Below are 14,180 nucleotides of genomic sequence, written 5' to 3' on the forward strand. Positions count from 1 at the left end.
TGCCTGGCTGGTGGGAGTCTGGGTGATTGTTGACACTCTTTATATTCTTTTGTACTTTTTAAATTCTCTGTTTGAGTATGGCTATTAATTTTATAATCGTTAAGAACAATAAACCTAATTTAATTTGAAGAGAACCAAAGTTTGTCCTTCCAGGCCCCTCCTTAGGTCTCTAGTTCTGATGATGTGCATTCCTGGTTTCCTGTTAGTACTTCCCTCTCTGCTCTGTTTCTGTCTTTTCAATAACTTATTATTACAGAAATTTTCATACCTGCTTTTAAAAAATGTGTATTCTTTTCTGTTATTCTGTAATATATGTTCATTAATAGAAAACTTGGGAAGAAAGTGTGTGGGAGACTGTGAAGAAGTGAGTATTGTCTATAACCTCCCCTATTCTAAGAGAGCCACCATGAGTATTTTGGGCATATTTCCTTCCAGTCTCTTCTGTCTGGTGCTGGTTGTGCCCTGAGACTTCCCCCTGTGGCTGTGCGACTCTGTTCTTGGCATCCCTCTCAGGTTCAGCTCTGTTCAGCTCCTTGGGGATCTCCTGTTCCACATCTCAGGAGTCACTGGGAAGATGACCACAGAAACTGCCTCTGAAGATGATAACTTTGGAACTGCCCAGTCCAACAAGGTTCGTACCTTGAGTTGGTTTTCCTTCCTCTGCTGATGGTAGGGAGATGCCCTGGCGTGCACGCTGTTGGGGCTTCACCCATGTTCTCCACTTCTTTCTGCTGCTGCAGGCGATCATCACTGCCCTGGGGGTGGATCGGCGGAACCGGGTGTTGGCAGGGCTGTACATGGGTCGCTCTGACACCCAGCTGGTGGTGCGGCAAGCATCCCTGCACGTCTGGAAGATTGTGGTCTCCAATACCCCTCGCACTTTGCGTGAGATCCTGCCCACCCTCTTTGGGCTCCTGCTGGGCTTCCTGGCCAGCACGTGTGCAGATAAGAGAACGGTAAGTTTCCCGGGCCTTGCTTCTGGCCAGCAGCCCTTGATGCCTCCTTTTTAGAGGCTAGGAAGCCGGGTCTGCAGAGACTGAGAGAGCGCCTGGGGTCCCGTATCTAATAGGGGAACATTTATTTATTTACTTAGTCATTCAGCAAATATTTACTAAGTATTTACTGTGTGCGAAGCTGGGGCCTAAGACCAGGGAAGATAGTGGAGAAGAAAGACAGCTTTATGAAGCTGTCTGGTAGAGGAAGTGGATATTAATCAAATAATCACACCAACAGGCGGAAGATGCAGCCATGGCAAGTGCTACATTACATTGCAAATGCTTATGACAGGGCATTTGACCCAGCTGGGGGACCAGGGGAGGCTTCTTAGAAGAAATGACAGATGAAAGATGAGTGAGCGCTGAAGATGAGTGCTTTAGATACCAGGACAGGATGTGCACAAGCCGTGAGGTGGGCGGGAACAGGGCTGACAGCAGGGGCTGAGCAAAGGCCTGTGCAGCTGGAGGAGGGGCCCAGCCTTGGCCGATGATCACTCCGGCCAGTCCCCTTTAGCCCATTCCCAACCCCCATCCCTGGCAAGCAGATTGCATATTTGGCTTTGAAAAAGGTTTTGCATGAGGCCTCAGAAAAGATGGGTTTTTTCCTTAAAGCGTTTGTTTCAAATTCATTTCCCCTTCCCTGCACAAGAGCACAATGTTAAGTGACTTCTAGGCCACAGTTTTCAACCCAGGGGAACTGGCCCTTGACTGGGCAGCATTTGATGACTTTCTTGTTGATATATAAGGTGCCGGCTCTTGCTTTAGGTTGTGTAGGCGTGTGTGATGCAAAGAGATAATTTTATTTTGTGGTGTTTTGCAAGCACCCTGGAGGCTCTTCAAGGGTAAGGGCATACGAGGAAGTTAAGTCCGGCTCTGATAAAGTCTAGTAGGTTCCAAGGCCCTCGTTCTGGAGTTGTCTACTGGGTGCCCTGTAGTTTGCAGGGAGTTGATGTCCTGACTTGCACTCTGCTGACAGATCGCAGCCAGGACACTAGGAGATCTCGTCCGGAAGTTAGGGGAGAAAATCCTTCCTGAGATCATCCCCATCCTTGAGGAAGGCCTGAGGTCTCAGAAGAGTGACGAGAGGCAGGGCGTGTGCATCGGGCTGAGCGAGATCATGAAATCCACCAGCCGGGACGCCGTGAGTATCTTCTGAGGGCTTCGCAGGCCCCGCACCTGCCGCAGAGGGTGAGGGAAAGTTTACAGAAGCTGCCCTACTAGAGACTTGAACCTCCATGCGGACTTGAACCTCACTCCAGAAGACGCTGGTGGGGCCACAGTGCACTGGAGTCTCCTTCTCAGCTTTTCCCATCAGTTTTTTGCAGGCTAATACCTAAGTGATTTAGAGGCCTGGAGTGGCCTTTGGAGATGGGAGGTGGTCTTTCTTTCCCCCTCCTGAGGTTGCTCCAGATTAATCCTTTTGTGTCTGCATATCAGTTCAGTTAACAGGTGTGGTGTGCTGAGCGGAGAAAGGAGGCATGAGTGTGTGAGTTGTGGAGGGTGGCAGGGAGCAGGAGGGGGCGAGGCTCATTCTTAGAAGGAGTGGAGTCGAGGAAGGTAAATACCCAGTGGGTGGAAACACATTGTCTCCAGCGATGATACTGTTTCCGTAGTAGCAACCTTTTTGCTGACTGTACTTTCTGAGGTAATGGATCCTCAGAGCAGTCCTGGGGAGCGAGCTGAGTGTGTGCATAGGGCTGTCGATTGGAATGAAATCACCAAAGCAGCGAAGGAGCTGCTGAGTCAGAGATGCGAGCACAGAGCCAGTTGCTGAGCCTGGACGTCCTCGTCTGATTGACAGGATCCGTCTCCACCTGTCTGTATCAGTATTTGTGTTACACTTGGGGTTTTCTGTTTTCATTTGTCAAACAATATAAATTCTGTCGCCAAATAGAGCTTGATTCATTGAATAGTTCCCAGTGGCGAGGGCACCGGATAACCTGTCCTTAGATTCATAGCGAGCTTTGCTTTGGAATTGGTTACAGAGGGAATGGAGCTGTCATTGGCCCCACTTTAGACCCAAAGACTTCATAGGAGAGCAAGTATTTGAGCTGAGAGTTGAAGAAGGACTTGGAGTTTCCCAAGAGGATAAGTGAAAGGAAGAGTCTGGGGACTGGAGGCCACGTCAGGCGGGGCCTCACTCTGAGAAGGAGTTTGGAGCTCCTGTAGGAGATTAGAGTATCTGGAGGACTCACCTGAAAAACCCAGGCTGTCTGTTATTAAGTCTGGTTGAAGGTTCCTCGGGCGTTGATCACACATCTGCTCCCCATTTTTGCACTTGCACATTTTCACAGAAACCAGCTAAGTTATAGCAGCAGTCGAGCCCAGGGAGCAGCGGTGGCCTGGCTGGGCCAGAGGGCCTTACCGCCCGCTCCCCTCCACCACTCTGCTGATTTCCGCTCCCTCCCTGCCTCTGCCGTGTTGGCTACCGTGCGTGCACGTGTGCTGTTGCAGGTGCTGTATTTCTCCGAGTCCCTCGTGCCCACGGCGAGGAAGGCTTTGTGTGACCCACTGGAGGAGGTCAGAGAGGCGGCGGCCAAGACCTTTGAGCAGCTGCACTCCACCATCGGCCACCAGGCCCTGGAGGACATTCTCCCGTTTTTACTGAAGCAGCTGGTGAGTGGCTCTGCCTCACACCTACCAGTTTGGCTTTTACCGTCTCTGCAGAGGGAAAGCGCAGGGGGCTTATTCTGCCAGTACAGCCGCAGTGTGGGCTCCAGAGGGAGTGGGTGCACAGGATGGATTTGGCTCTGTGCTTCTCCTTCGACAGTCAGTCCGTGTGGGTGCAGAGGGAGGGAGGAAAGTGGAGAAGGAAGTTGGCGCGGGTGGTCCAGACAGCAGAGGTGGGGACGGGAGCCAGCTCCTGAGTGCTGTCCCCAATGCCCGTCTGCAGGATGACGAGGAGGTGTCAGAATTTGCCTTGGACGGTCTGAAGCAAGTGATGGCCATCAAGAGCCGTGTGGTGCTGCCCTACCTCGTGCCCAAGGTACGTCCCATCGTGTGGCGACGCCCTCTGGCCCAGAGGCCACGACGGCATCACTGTGCCCGTGCCTGTGTGAAGATCAGCTCTGAACTCAGGTGCTGGGGGAGCAGTGACTCTTGCAGTGGGGTGGGGTTTCCCAGCATGGGGCAGCACCCACTATTGATGTTCATCGTTCTGCAGCTGACGACCCCACCTGTCAATACCCGGGTGCTGGCTTTCCTTTCATCTGTGGCAGGCGACGCCCTGACCCGTCATCTTGGTGTGATCCTCCCAGCAGTCATGTTGGCCCTGAAGGAGAAGCTGGGGACTCCGGACGAGCAGCTGGTGAGTGTCACTGTTGCTCCCATTGGCTCTCTAGCACCGTCCAGTTCCGACCCAGAGGAGCCATGCTCAGCCCAGCTATCCCCTATGATTTTAGGAGATGGCCAACTGTCAGGCTGTGATCCTCTCAGTAGAGGATGACACGGGGCACCGGATCATCATCGAGGACCTGTTGGAAGCCACCCGCAGCCCTGAGGTGGGCATGAGGCAGGCTGCAGCCATCATCCTCAACATCTACTGTTCCCGCTCGAAGGCGGACTACACCAGCCACCTGCGAAGCCTGGTCTCGGGCCTGATCCGCCTCTTCAACGACTCCAGCCCTGTGGTTCTGGAGGAGAGCTGGGATGCCCTGAATGCCATCACCAAGGTGAGGGGACTGCCACAGCCAGCTTCTGATTATAGACATTTCCAGATGCTTATACGACCAGACTCTTAACCCTCCAGGTACCTGTCCCCCAACTTCAGCTTCAGCTTCAGCTGATCCACAGTCAGTCTTGTCTCTCCTCTCACCCACACCTCCATCCTGCTATATGACTTTGAAGCAGCCTTGAGAGGGCAGTACTTAGAACTCTGCCATGCTCTCTTCTTTTTCCTGGCTTCCCACAGAAACTGGATGCTGGCAACCAGCTGGCCCTAATTGAGGAACTGCACAAAGAAATCCGGCTCATAGGGAATGAGAGCAAAGGCGAGCACGTGCCAGGGTTCTGCCTCCCAAAGAAGGTGAGCCAGGGCCTCATGGGGTGCAGCCACCTCCACCTCCCCTGGGTCCCAGGTCTGTAGGGGAGCAGCGGGAGCAGTTGCAGATTCGTCTGGCTGTTCTGCACCTTCACAGACAGCAAGTTTCTTCCCCGTTGTGGCCCAGTGGGGGCGGGGTCACTGCCTCTGGTAAGCAGTGGAGGCCACCTCAGGCAGAGTAGGTGACAGCAGCGCATCTGCCTCTGTGTGGTGGGCCCGTTGGGACTGCTCGTCTCATCACTGTCAGGGCTGTTCCCTGGCCGGCACCCTCTCGGGCTGCAGCTCTGGCAGCCTGAGTCCATCTCACAGACTTGAGGAGAGGAGGACTGACAAGCACCTTCTCTGGGTGGGAGTCACCTGGGCCTGAACCTTTGAGATTTGACTCTCAGGTGTGGTTGTCTTGTCAGGGGGTGACCTCCATCCTTCCAGTGTTGCGGGAAGGTGTCCTGACTGGCAGCCCAGAACAGAAAGAAGAGGCAGCCAAAGCTTTAGGCTTGGTGATCCGCCTGACCTCAGCTGACGCCCTGAGGCCCTCCGTGGTCAACATCACTGGCCCTCTGATTCGCATCCTGGGGGACCGGTTCAGCTGGAACGTGAAGGCGGCTCTGCTTGAGACTCTCAGCCTCTTGCTGGCCAAGGTGAGCAACTGGCGAGTTCACTCTCTCGGTCCATTTGGACCTTAGGGAACAGATCTGTGTGCCCGAGACTGGCACGTGGTGTTGTGTGGCAGCAGAGTGACAGCTTGTGATGGGGAATCAGCAGAGAAGAGGGAGCTAAGACCTTGGAGTCCAGATTCACACTACACATGGTCAGTTCCAGGTCCAGCACTTGGTAGCTGTATGGTTGGTATGACCTTGGGAAAGTCCTGCAGCCTCTGTTTCCTCACCTATGATTTGACAGTACTAAGGCTGCCTTCTTCTCGGCGGGTGTGACGTGGGGCTCAGGTGAGACAACCCAGGCGTGATGCCTGACACATCCTAAGCACTCAGTACATGGTAATTGCTATTATTTAGAAGTGGTTCAATGGGCAGAATCCAGGGCCACGTAAATGCAATTAAAACCTTATTTCAAATACATTTCTTTTCTTTATGACCACCTCAAAAAGGGAGATGAAAAGATCCCGAGGAGAGAATGGAAAGGAAGTGTGAGAGCAGCTACGGTAACTTCAGTTTTTGCCCAAAGTGTCAGAAGCAAAGATCCTACATGTTAACCATTTTTGGGGTTTTATGGTACAGGGCAATAATTAAGCCTTCTAGATTTTAAAAAAGGATAAACAGCCGAGATTTGTTGTTGTTAAAAAAAAAAATTCTTAACTTGAGGTTTGGAAGCAAAAGCAAGCGTAAGATTTGTAGCTTTTTTCTTTTGGGAGGAAGACGTGGGAACATTCCAGCTAAAAAATGGGGTTGTGAGCCTCAGCCTCATTCTTGTAGAAACTTGAGTCTTTTTTTTTTTTTTTTTTTTAAGTATCATTCTTACATACTGTGCTGTTTTTTCCTGTGATTTTTTAAAAAATTCTACACACAAATGGAGCCCTTTCCTCGTGGAATTGGTCCCTCAGGCTGTGAGTCAGATGTCACCCACGGGCAGGTGGTTCCCACTGCAGGTTTACCAGCTTCACTGCATGGTGTGCCTCCCAACAGCCTGCAAGCCCCCCGACACCAGTGTCTCCAGACCTTTATTGATATTGAACCTCCAAACAGCTACTTTGATTTTCCCATTTAGCAATTATGTAAATGTTTCGTCCTCGACCCATCTGTATTTTGTCACAAGTGTGCCTGCTTTTCCATAGAGGGCAGAGATTAGCCTGGATTGTTAGTGAGGGGTGCGCATGTGTTACCAGGATGACCTTTGGAGGCCATTTGTTTCATAGGATTGTTCTGAAGGCTAAAGGTCAAATGCTCAGTAGATGGTACCTGTCCTGACGCACATAGTCTGTTTCCCTGTCTTGGCATTAGAATGTTCCTCCACAGGTCTGCTGACCCGCTCTTTAATGTATTTGGAGATGGGGTTTCAAGTTACTTGTCTGTGTGGACAAGGCTCTACTAAGCCAAGCCCAGTCAACGGCTCCCTTTGGTGGGGGGATGGTCATCATCCCCCCCACCTTCCTCCTCCTCCTCCCCCCCATAGTGCAGCTAAGGACACTGAACATGGGAGGTGGCTGTGCTGGGCTCCCCTCTCTTGCAGGACGTCTGGCCTGTGTGTGGGAGCCCGGGCAGCTCACGGGGGTGTGTGATGGTTTGTTGCCGTGCCTGCGGTGCACGTGGCCTTGGGCTCCTTCACAGCTGGCCCTCTGGGCGTGGGTTTCTCACACAGGTTGGGATTGCCCTGAAGCCCTTCCTGCCCCAGCTGCAGACCACTTTCACCAAAGCCCTGCAGGACTCTAACCGGGGCGTGCGCCTGAAGGCCGCCGATGCGCTGGGGAAGCTCATTTCCATCCATGTCAAGGTGGATCCTCTCTTCACAGAGCTGCTGAACGGAATCCGTGTCGTGGAGGACCCGGGTGTCAGGTGAGGTGCCGGCAGGGGAGAGCTGTGGCCAGGAGGGGTCCAGGAGGGGCTGGGCGGCTGCTGAACAGCCCCGGGCGTGCCTGTGCGGTGGGAGCAGTGGGGAAGGAGAGCGGGTTTTAAGTTGGGTGCCTTGGTTCTGTAGGGACACCATGCTGCAGGCCCTGAGGTTTGTGATTCAGGGAGCAGGGGCCAAAGTGGACGTGGTCATCCGGAAAAACATCGTCTCTCTCCTGCTGAACATGCTGGGACATGACGAGGTGCGGCGCCAGGTGGACGCAGGGCTGCTGGGCCCGGCTGGTTTCCCTTCTCTTTCCTTGTTGGCATCTCTGCTTCATGTTAGAAAAACTTGTAGTGATGATCGCTCCCGGGGTTCACACCACCCTGGCATTCACCACACACCTGGTAGTGAGGAGACGAGGCACATGGTGCTCACGTCAATGACATGACAGATGTAAGCGATGATTTTATAGATGAGGAAAGTAAGGTTTTTAAAGTCTCAGGTCTTTCGTTGATTTGCTACAAGTCACTTTCCCTCTCTGCCTCTCAGTTCCCTGGTTGTAAAATGAAGAGATTTGTTTATGGGTTCAGGAAACATTTGCTGAGCTGAACAGCCTATCCAAGAGGTGGATAAAAGCATGGTCACAGCCCTCAGGCAGCAGTGCCTGGTGTCTGTCCAGGTGGGAGGGCTTAGCCCGGTTTCAGAGGGTGAGACTCTCCTAGGGCCACACCTTAGCAAGTGGCAGAGTCACAACTAGATCCTGAGCCCTGTGGCTCCTGGTTCTGTCCCACTGCCTTTAGTGTAGCCCTTCCTGACCGGGTCTGGAACATTTGTGAAGTACCCATTGGCTGCCCAGCACTGTGATGGGTCCAGCAGGGGTTGAGTCTCTGGATAAGAATTTTCTCTTTCTGCTTTGACAGACAGCCCTCTGTTGTGTGGCCAGATTTACATCTGTGAGGCTAGTCTCTGGAGAGAGGCCTTTGGGTTCACGTGGTGTTACACCTTGTCTGTCCACATGGAGCTGGTCATCACGGCTCTCCGACTGAAGCCCCGCCCTTCTCTGGGGACACACATGGGAGACTCTAACTTCTTTTGGTCTCAGGCTGTCAGGGTTTTTATAGGACCATGCACAGTTCAAGCAAAAGTTAGTATTTAAGCCAATTTGCATTTCACCACAATGGAGCTTAAAATAGATCCTGTTAGAGAGTGGGTGTCACGTCAGAGAAAGCCAACTTTACCCTTGCTTGGCACCTGGGCTTGGAGCTCAGAGGCCCAAACTACTGGCTGACCTCTCTCCCTCCTCTCCTGCAGAACTTCTGCTGGATGGAGGATGGCACTTCAGGATGCCAGCCTGGTATTAGCCTCCCCACGGGCCTTTGAGGTCCTGTTTGGTCGTTTGGTTTGTTTTGGGGGAGGCAAGTCAAGTCAGCACTCTCTTAATACTGTAGCATGTGACCTAAGGTCTGCTGCACGGTGTCCCATTTAGCTGGCAGGGAGAGCAGCAAGGAGCTGCTTGTATGTGTGGCTTCAGTTTGGACAGAAAATACTTAGCCTTTACCTATTGCCTTGAGTTGATCAGAGGTTCAGTTTGACTTCCTAGGACAAACCCACATAGTGTCGGTGGCCTCAGGACACAGACAGAGTAGAGAGAGAGCAGGGAGTCTCTGGACACAAGCGGACACATGAGAGGTCCCTGGTGGGAAGGAGCTCTGAGTGGTTCTCTAGCCGACTTCCCGGAGACTGTGGGCGGGAGCCCCCCTCCCCGCCGCACCCCTCTGTGCCTCACAGGGCTGTTGATAGTAACTGAGATAATAAATGTGAAGCATTCAGACTTGTAAGAAAAAAGGTGCTATGTAAATACGGTTATTATTGCTATTATGATGATGATTACCATATGCACACACACTGGAGTTTTCTATAATTAAGTTAAGTGCTGGGTGTGTAATTTTTAACTCCACACCGAGTGGCAGCTACAGTGAGTGGCAGTCCCACTCCGGCGGTGGGCACTGAGTGCCTGGAGGGAGGACTGGATTTAGGGTCCACCTTCTTCCTGCCCTGGTTCCCGCAGAGCCGGTGTGTGGCTCACACCCCCTTCCACTGCCTTTTCTGCTCATCAGGACAACACTCGCATCTCCTCAGCCGGCTGCCTGGGGGAACTGTGTGCCTTCCTGACAGAAGAGGAGCTCAGCGCTGTTCTTCAGCAGTGCTTGCTGGGTAGGCCTCTTGTGCCCAGGGGGTTCCCTTTCGGGACCTTTCTGTCTCCCCTTCCCCTCAGAGGGTCTTCTGGCAGCTGGACTCCCCTCTCCTTGGGAATCCAGCTGTTAAAACAAAATAGACTTTCTAGATGCCCTGTGCCCCAAGTGTCTCTGCTTCAAGAACATAGCCACGATCAGAAGCAGTTAGTGAGAGACCACTACTCAGTCCACTGCGGGCAGGGAGGTCTGTGTGCAGTGTGGACTCGGGTTTCCGCCAGGCCTCGAGTCAGCAAACGAATCTGAGCTGGGGGAGGCGGGCTTTGTGGGTGGTGGGCTGTGCTGTGAGGTGCAGGTTGACCCCAGTTGTGTCTTTCCACCCAGCGGACGTGTCCGGCGTTGACTGGATGGTTCGGCACGGGCGGAGCCTGGCTCTCTCCGTGGCTGTGAACGTGGCTCCCAGCAGACTCTGTGCAGGCAAATACAGCAGTGAAGTTCAGGACGTGATCCTCAGCAATGCCATGGCAGACAGGGTAAGGCTTTTGGGGCAGCCAGATTGGCACCCCCTATCCTCTAGTCTCAGCCTTGCAGACACAGCACAGGGGGGAACCCCAGACGGAGTGGTCAGAGGCCTGGGTTCGAATTTTACCTTTGCCAGAAACTTACCGTGCCCTTGGACCAGTACTTGATCTCCCTGGGCCCCAGTTTCATGATGTAAACAATGAGGAGTTCGGGCTGGAGCATCTAGAGGTCCCCTCCTAAATCAGAAAGTCTCTGATCCCTGTTCCTGGAAACCAGTGACTCAGGCTTTGTTCATTTGCCTCACAGCCAGGGCAGGCCCTCCACATTCCACGTGAGAGCTGTCGAGGGGTCTTGGATGTGAATGGGTGAGGGGCGAGGCGGGCGCTGGTGGTGAAGAGCCAGGGTCCCGGAGATCCCTGGGGGAGAGGATGACACCTGGCCTGGCTGCTCTGAGGAAGGAGCCAGAGGCCACTCCATCTAGCTCACTCTCTCTCCACAGATCCCTGTCGCCGTGAGTGGGGTCCGGGGCATGGGTTTCCTGATGAAGCATCACATCGAGACAGGAGGAGGTCAGCTGCCAGCCAAACTCTCCAGCCTGTTCGTTAAGGTGAGCGGGGCAGCCTGGCTTGTGAGAAGGGCCTGTGACCAAAGAACATGGACAGTGTGCCCTCTGTGTTCTAGGAGCTCTCCATGGATGGCCTGCGGGGTCTCTGAGCCCTTGGGGCTGGAATGCAGAATAGTTCTGTGGGAGTTTTTCTCTGGAAGAGTGCCCAACTTTTTGTCAGAATCTCAAATAGACTTGGGACCCCCAATCTAGTTAAGAACCTCTATCTTAGGCATTCTTTCTAGGCACCCCCATTTTCTTTTTTTTTTTTTTTTTTTTTTGGTGGGAGGTGGTAATTAGGTTTATTTATTTATTTTTATTTTTTTAAAAGGAGGTACTGGAGATTGAACCCAGGACCTCATGCATGCTAAGCATGCTCTACCACTTGAGCTATACTCTCCCACTAGGCACCCCAATTTTGTAACATCTGGGACAGACCTGGGTTCAAATCTCAGTAAATCTTCTCTTCCCTGCCTCCCTTTAGCTGACGTGGCACTTACTAGTGTGGCTCTTATGGGGGCTGCAAGGCCTAATTAGGAAACCTGGAATCCTGTGTAATAAAGTGTGCTTTTCAAATGTTGATGTGCACACAAGTCAGAACCAGAATCTGCATTTTAAGAGATGAGGCAAAGCCTGAGACTCTTCCTTTGTAACCAGCTCCCGGGCGATTTCAGTGCTGCTGGTGTGCAGACCTCACTTTGAGTGGTGAGGTTCCCAAGGCTGACTGCCCTGGCCCTGCAGACACTTAGAACCTGCCGAGAGTTTACAGGGCCCCGATCAGATCGAGCCTGTGTGCATCACCCTGCATGCCACTGTTACCAGCATTTATTACTGAGGACCCACTGTGCGCCCAGCTGGGCTAGATCCTGAAGGTGTAGCAGTGAACAGGGCAGAGAGCATCTCTGGAGCTGGAGGCACACAGAAAGCCCAAGGGAGGGCCCTAATTTAGATGGGGCTGTCAGGGAACCTCTGAAGGCTAACATTTGAGCTGAGCCCTGAAGGATGAGCAGGAACTGACCAAGTAAGGATCTGGGGCAGGCACGTCTCAGGCCTTGGGACCTGCCAGGGCACAGACCTGAGGCAGGAAGGGGAGTATTGTGTTGGAGGAAGTTGAAAGCCTATGAGGGGCTGAGAGTGGTGAGCAAAGGGGAAAGCAGTGTGAGATGAGGTGGAAGAAATGGATGGTCTAAATCACGCCCGGTTACCCTCCCATGGGAGGGAAGGCATCAGAGGGGAGCAGTGGGGTGAGTTTCCATGATGGAGAGTCAAGGCAGAAGTCTGGGCTGCTTTGAGAAACACGCTGGATGTGCCTGACTAAAAGCCTGTGTTCCTCTTCGTAGTGTCTGCAGAACCCATCCAGTGACATCAGGCTGGTGGCTGAGAAGATGATCTGGTGGGCAAACAAGGACCCGCTGCCTGCCCTGGACCCCCAGGCCATCAAACCCATCCTGAAGGCTCTTCTTGACAACACCAAGGATAAGAACACCGTCGTAAGAGCCTACAGCGACCAGGCAATCATCAACCTCCTGAAGATGAGGCAGGGAGAAGAGGTGTTTCAGGTGGGAGCCTGGGACTGGAGTGCCTCCCCGGGTGTGCTGTGGGCATTTGTCTTTCAGGCCTTCTGCACGACAGGATTTAACCATCACATTCTCCTCCGCCACCCCGTATGCGAGTGTTGATGGGCAGATGGTGATCAGGGGCTGGTCTGGTGCCTGGAAACACATTCCTCTGTTCCTGAGGTGTTCAGACTTCTTTTAGCAGCAGAGCCCTTTTCATTAAATAAAATCTCACACAGCACCCAAACCTGTAACAGATCCCACAGGGCTGCCCATTGAGGCCCAGAGCCCTATCACTCATTCCCCAAGCCTTTGAGCAACCTTTAAATTACTGAATGCTCTAAGCCCCTCTCCCTCATGATGTGAAAAGCATGAAGAGTGGCTGTCTTACTTTCCCTGGATCCATCTGATTCCCTTATTTTGCTGGACTCCACCTCAGTGGTGGTTCTAGTTCTGCGTTAACATTCATTTTTGTCTTTGATTGGAGAAATCTGTAGCCATATTTTCTGACTCTCATCTCCTCATTTCCATCTTCCCCACAGTCTCTTTGCAAGATCCTGGATGTGGCCAGCTTGGAGGTGCTGAATGAGTGCAACCGGAGGTCCTTGAAGAAGCTGGCCAGCCAGGCCGACTCCACGGAGCAGGTGGACGACACCATCCTGACCTGAGAAGCCTGGCCTGTCCACTGGGCTCCGCATCAGCATTTCAGCTCCACCTCTTTGTTCAATGTTTTCATTTTTGAAAATACGTTTGTTCCGATGGGGAGATGGCATTCCCAGAAAGTATTTTAATATATCAGCAGACCACAGCCAAAGCCTTAAATCAAACCCACACACAACTGAAAATTGCCTCCTCCATCTCTCACCCTTTCCTTTGGAGAAGAGAAGAACATACATAGGTGGGAGCCTCGCCCGGTGGGAGCCAGGGGCTGCTCTTCCCGCTCTGCATGGCTGGGTCTGGAACAGGGAGGCTCAGACTTCTGGTTCCTGGTCTCCTGTGCTTGAGCTCTGGTTCCAGAGCCAGTGCTGCCAACCTTTGCCTAGATCCTGAAGGGGCACGGAACCATGGAGGTCTGCCCGGTGTGTGTGTCTGGCGTGGCTTTTCAGCATTGCGTGGCCCCACTTTTTCTGACCCTTCAGGTGACAATGACACTTGCGCAACCCTGGCAGTTTGCAAGTTGCAGGTGGTTTGAAGGAGGAATGTTTAATAAAGGCTTTGATTTAATCTTGCTATAAGCAGATTTTTAAAAATCTCCAAACATCCACTAAACACAAAGCTTCCTGCCTCAGGAACAAGGCAAGGCTTGCAGCTGTCTTCGAAAGCACAGGCAGCACTCTGATTCCTGGCGTCTCTCCTGCCCTCGGAAGTCTCATAGATATCTACAGCCTTCTCTGTCCTGAGATCGGGTCTCAAGAGGCATGCAGCCAGGCCTGTGATCTCAGCTGGTGTGGAGGATGCGGGGGTCAAATTACCCACCTCCCTGCTCTGTCCTGACTCAAAGGTAGGGAGCTTCTGACAGTCAAGTTTTAAAGAGAAAACCATCCCCTCTGTGGTGTAAGAACAAACCACATTCCTGTAATCAGAATTGCCAGAGGAAACCGAAGTTGTAGTTCAGCATCTGCCTCCTTTATGAATGACTTCCTTCCTCCTGGTTCTTAGAAGGCTCGTGATCCAAGCGTCCTGTCTGACGGAGCACGCCCCTCTGGGCCAGTGACGCAAATTTTTCTGGGCTGTTTCCTTGGTCACAATGTGGAACAAACCTCTGTC

The 14,180-nt window shown here is 52.6% G+C and overlaps 1 protein-coding gene across 2 annotated transcripts in view; it reads left to right on the forward strand.

The window, feature by feature from the left end:
* Nucleotides 1–13,643, forward strand: part of GCN1 (GCN1 activator of EIF2AK4) — a 52,545-nt gene extending 38,902 nt beyond the window's left edge. For both annotated transcript variants that reach the window (XM_032471734.1, XM_032471733.1), the window contains exons 43-58: nt 514–631; nt 741–956; nt 1,972–2,136; nt 3,450–3,611; nt 3,889–3,981; nt 4,159–4,302; nt 4,397–4,666; nt 4,906–5,019; nt 5,442–5,672; nt 7,348–7,541; nt 7,684–7,798; nt 9,657–9,753; nt 10,116–10,264; nt 10,753–10,860; nt 12,198–12,416; nt 12,956–13,643. In XM_032471734.1, the coding sequence (XP_032327625.1) occupies nt 514–631; nt 741–956; nt 1,972–2,136; nt 3,450–3,611; nt 3,889–3,981; nt 4,159–4,302; nt 4,397–4,666; nt 4,906–5,019; nt 5,442–5,672; nt 7,348–7,541; nt 7,684–7,798; nt 9,657–9,753; nt 10,116–10,264; nt 10,753–10,860; nt 12,198–12,416; nt 12,956–13,081 (2,521 nt within the window). In that variant the 3' untranslated portion in view covers nt 13,082–13,643. The remainder of the gene's footprint in view (nt 1–513; nt 632–740; nt 957–1,971; nt 2,137–3,449; nt 3,612–3,888; nt 3,982–4,158; nt 4,303–4,396; nt 4,667–4,905; nt 5,020–5,441; nt 5,673–7,347; nt 7,542–7,683; nt 7,799–9,656; nt 9,754–10,115; nt 10,265–10,752; nt 10,861–12,197; nt 12,417–12,955) is intronic.
* Nucleotides 13,644–14,180: the final 537 nt, after the last annotated feature.

This window comes from Camelus ferus, chromosome 32 (genome assembly GCF_009834535.1).
Source record: "Camelus ferus isolate YT-003-E chromosome 32, BCGSAC_Cfer_1.0, whole genome shotgun sequence".
Taxonomy (NCBI): domain Eukaryota; kingdom Metazoa; phylum Chordata; class Mammalia; order Artiodactyla; family Camelidae; genus Camelus; species Camelus ferus.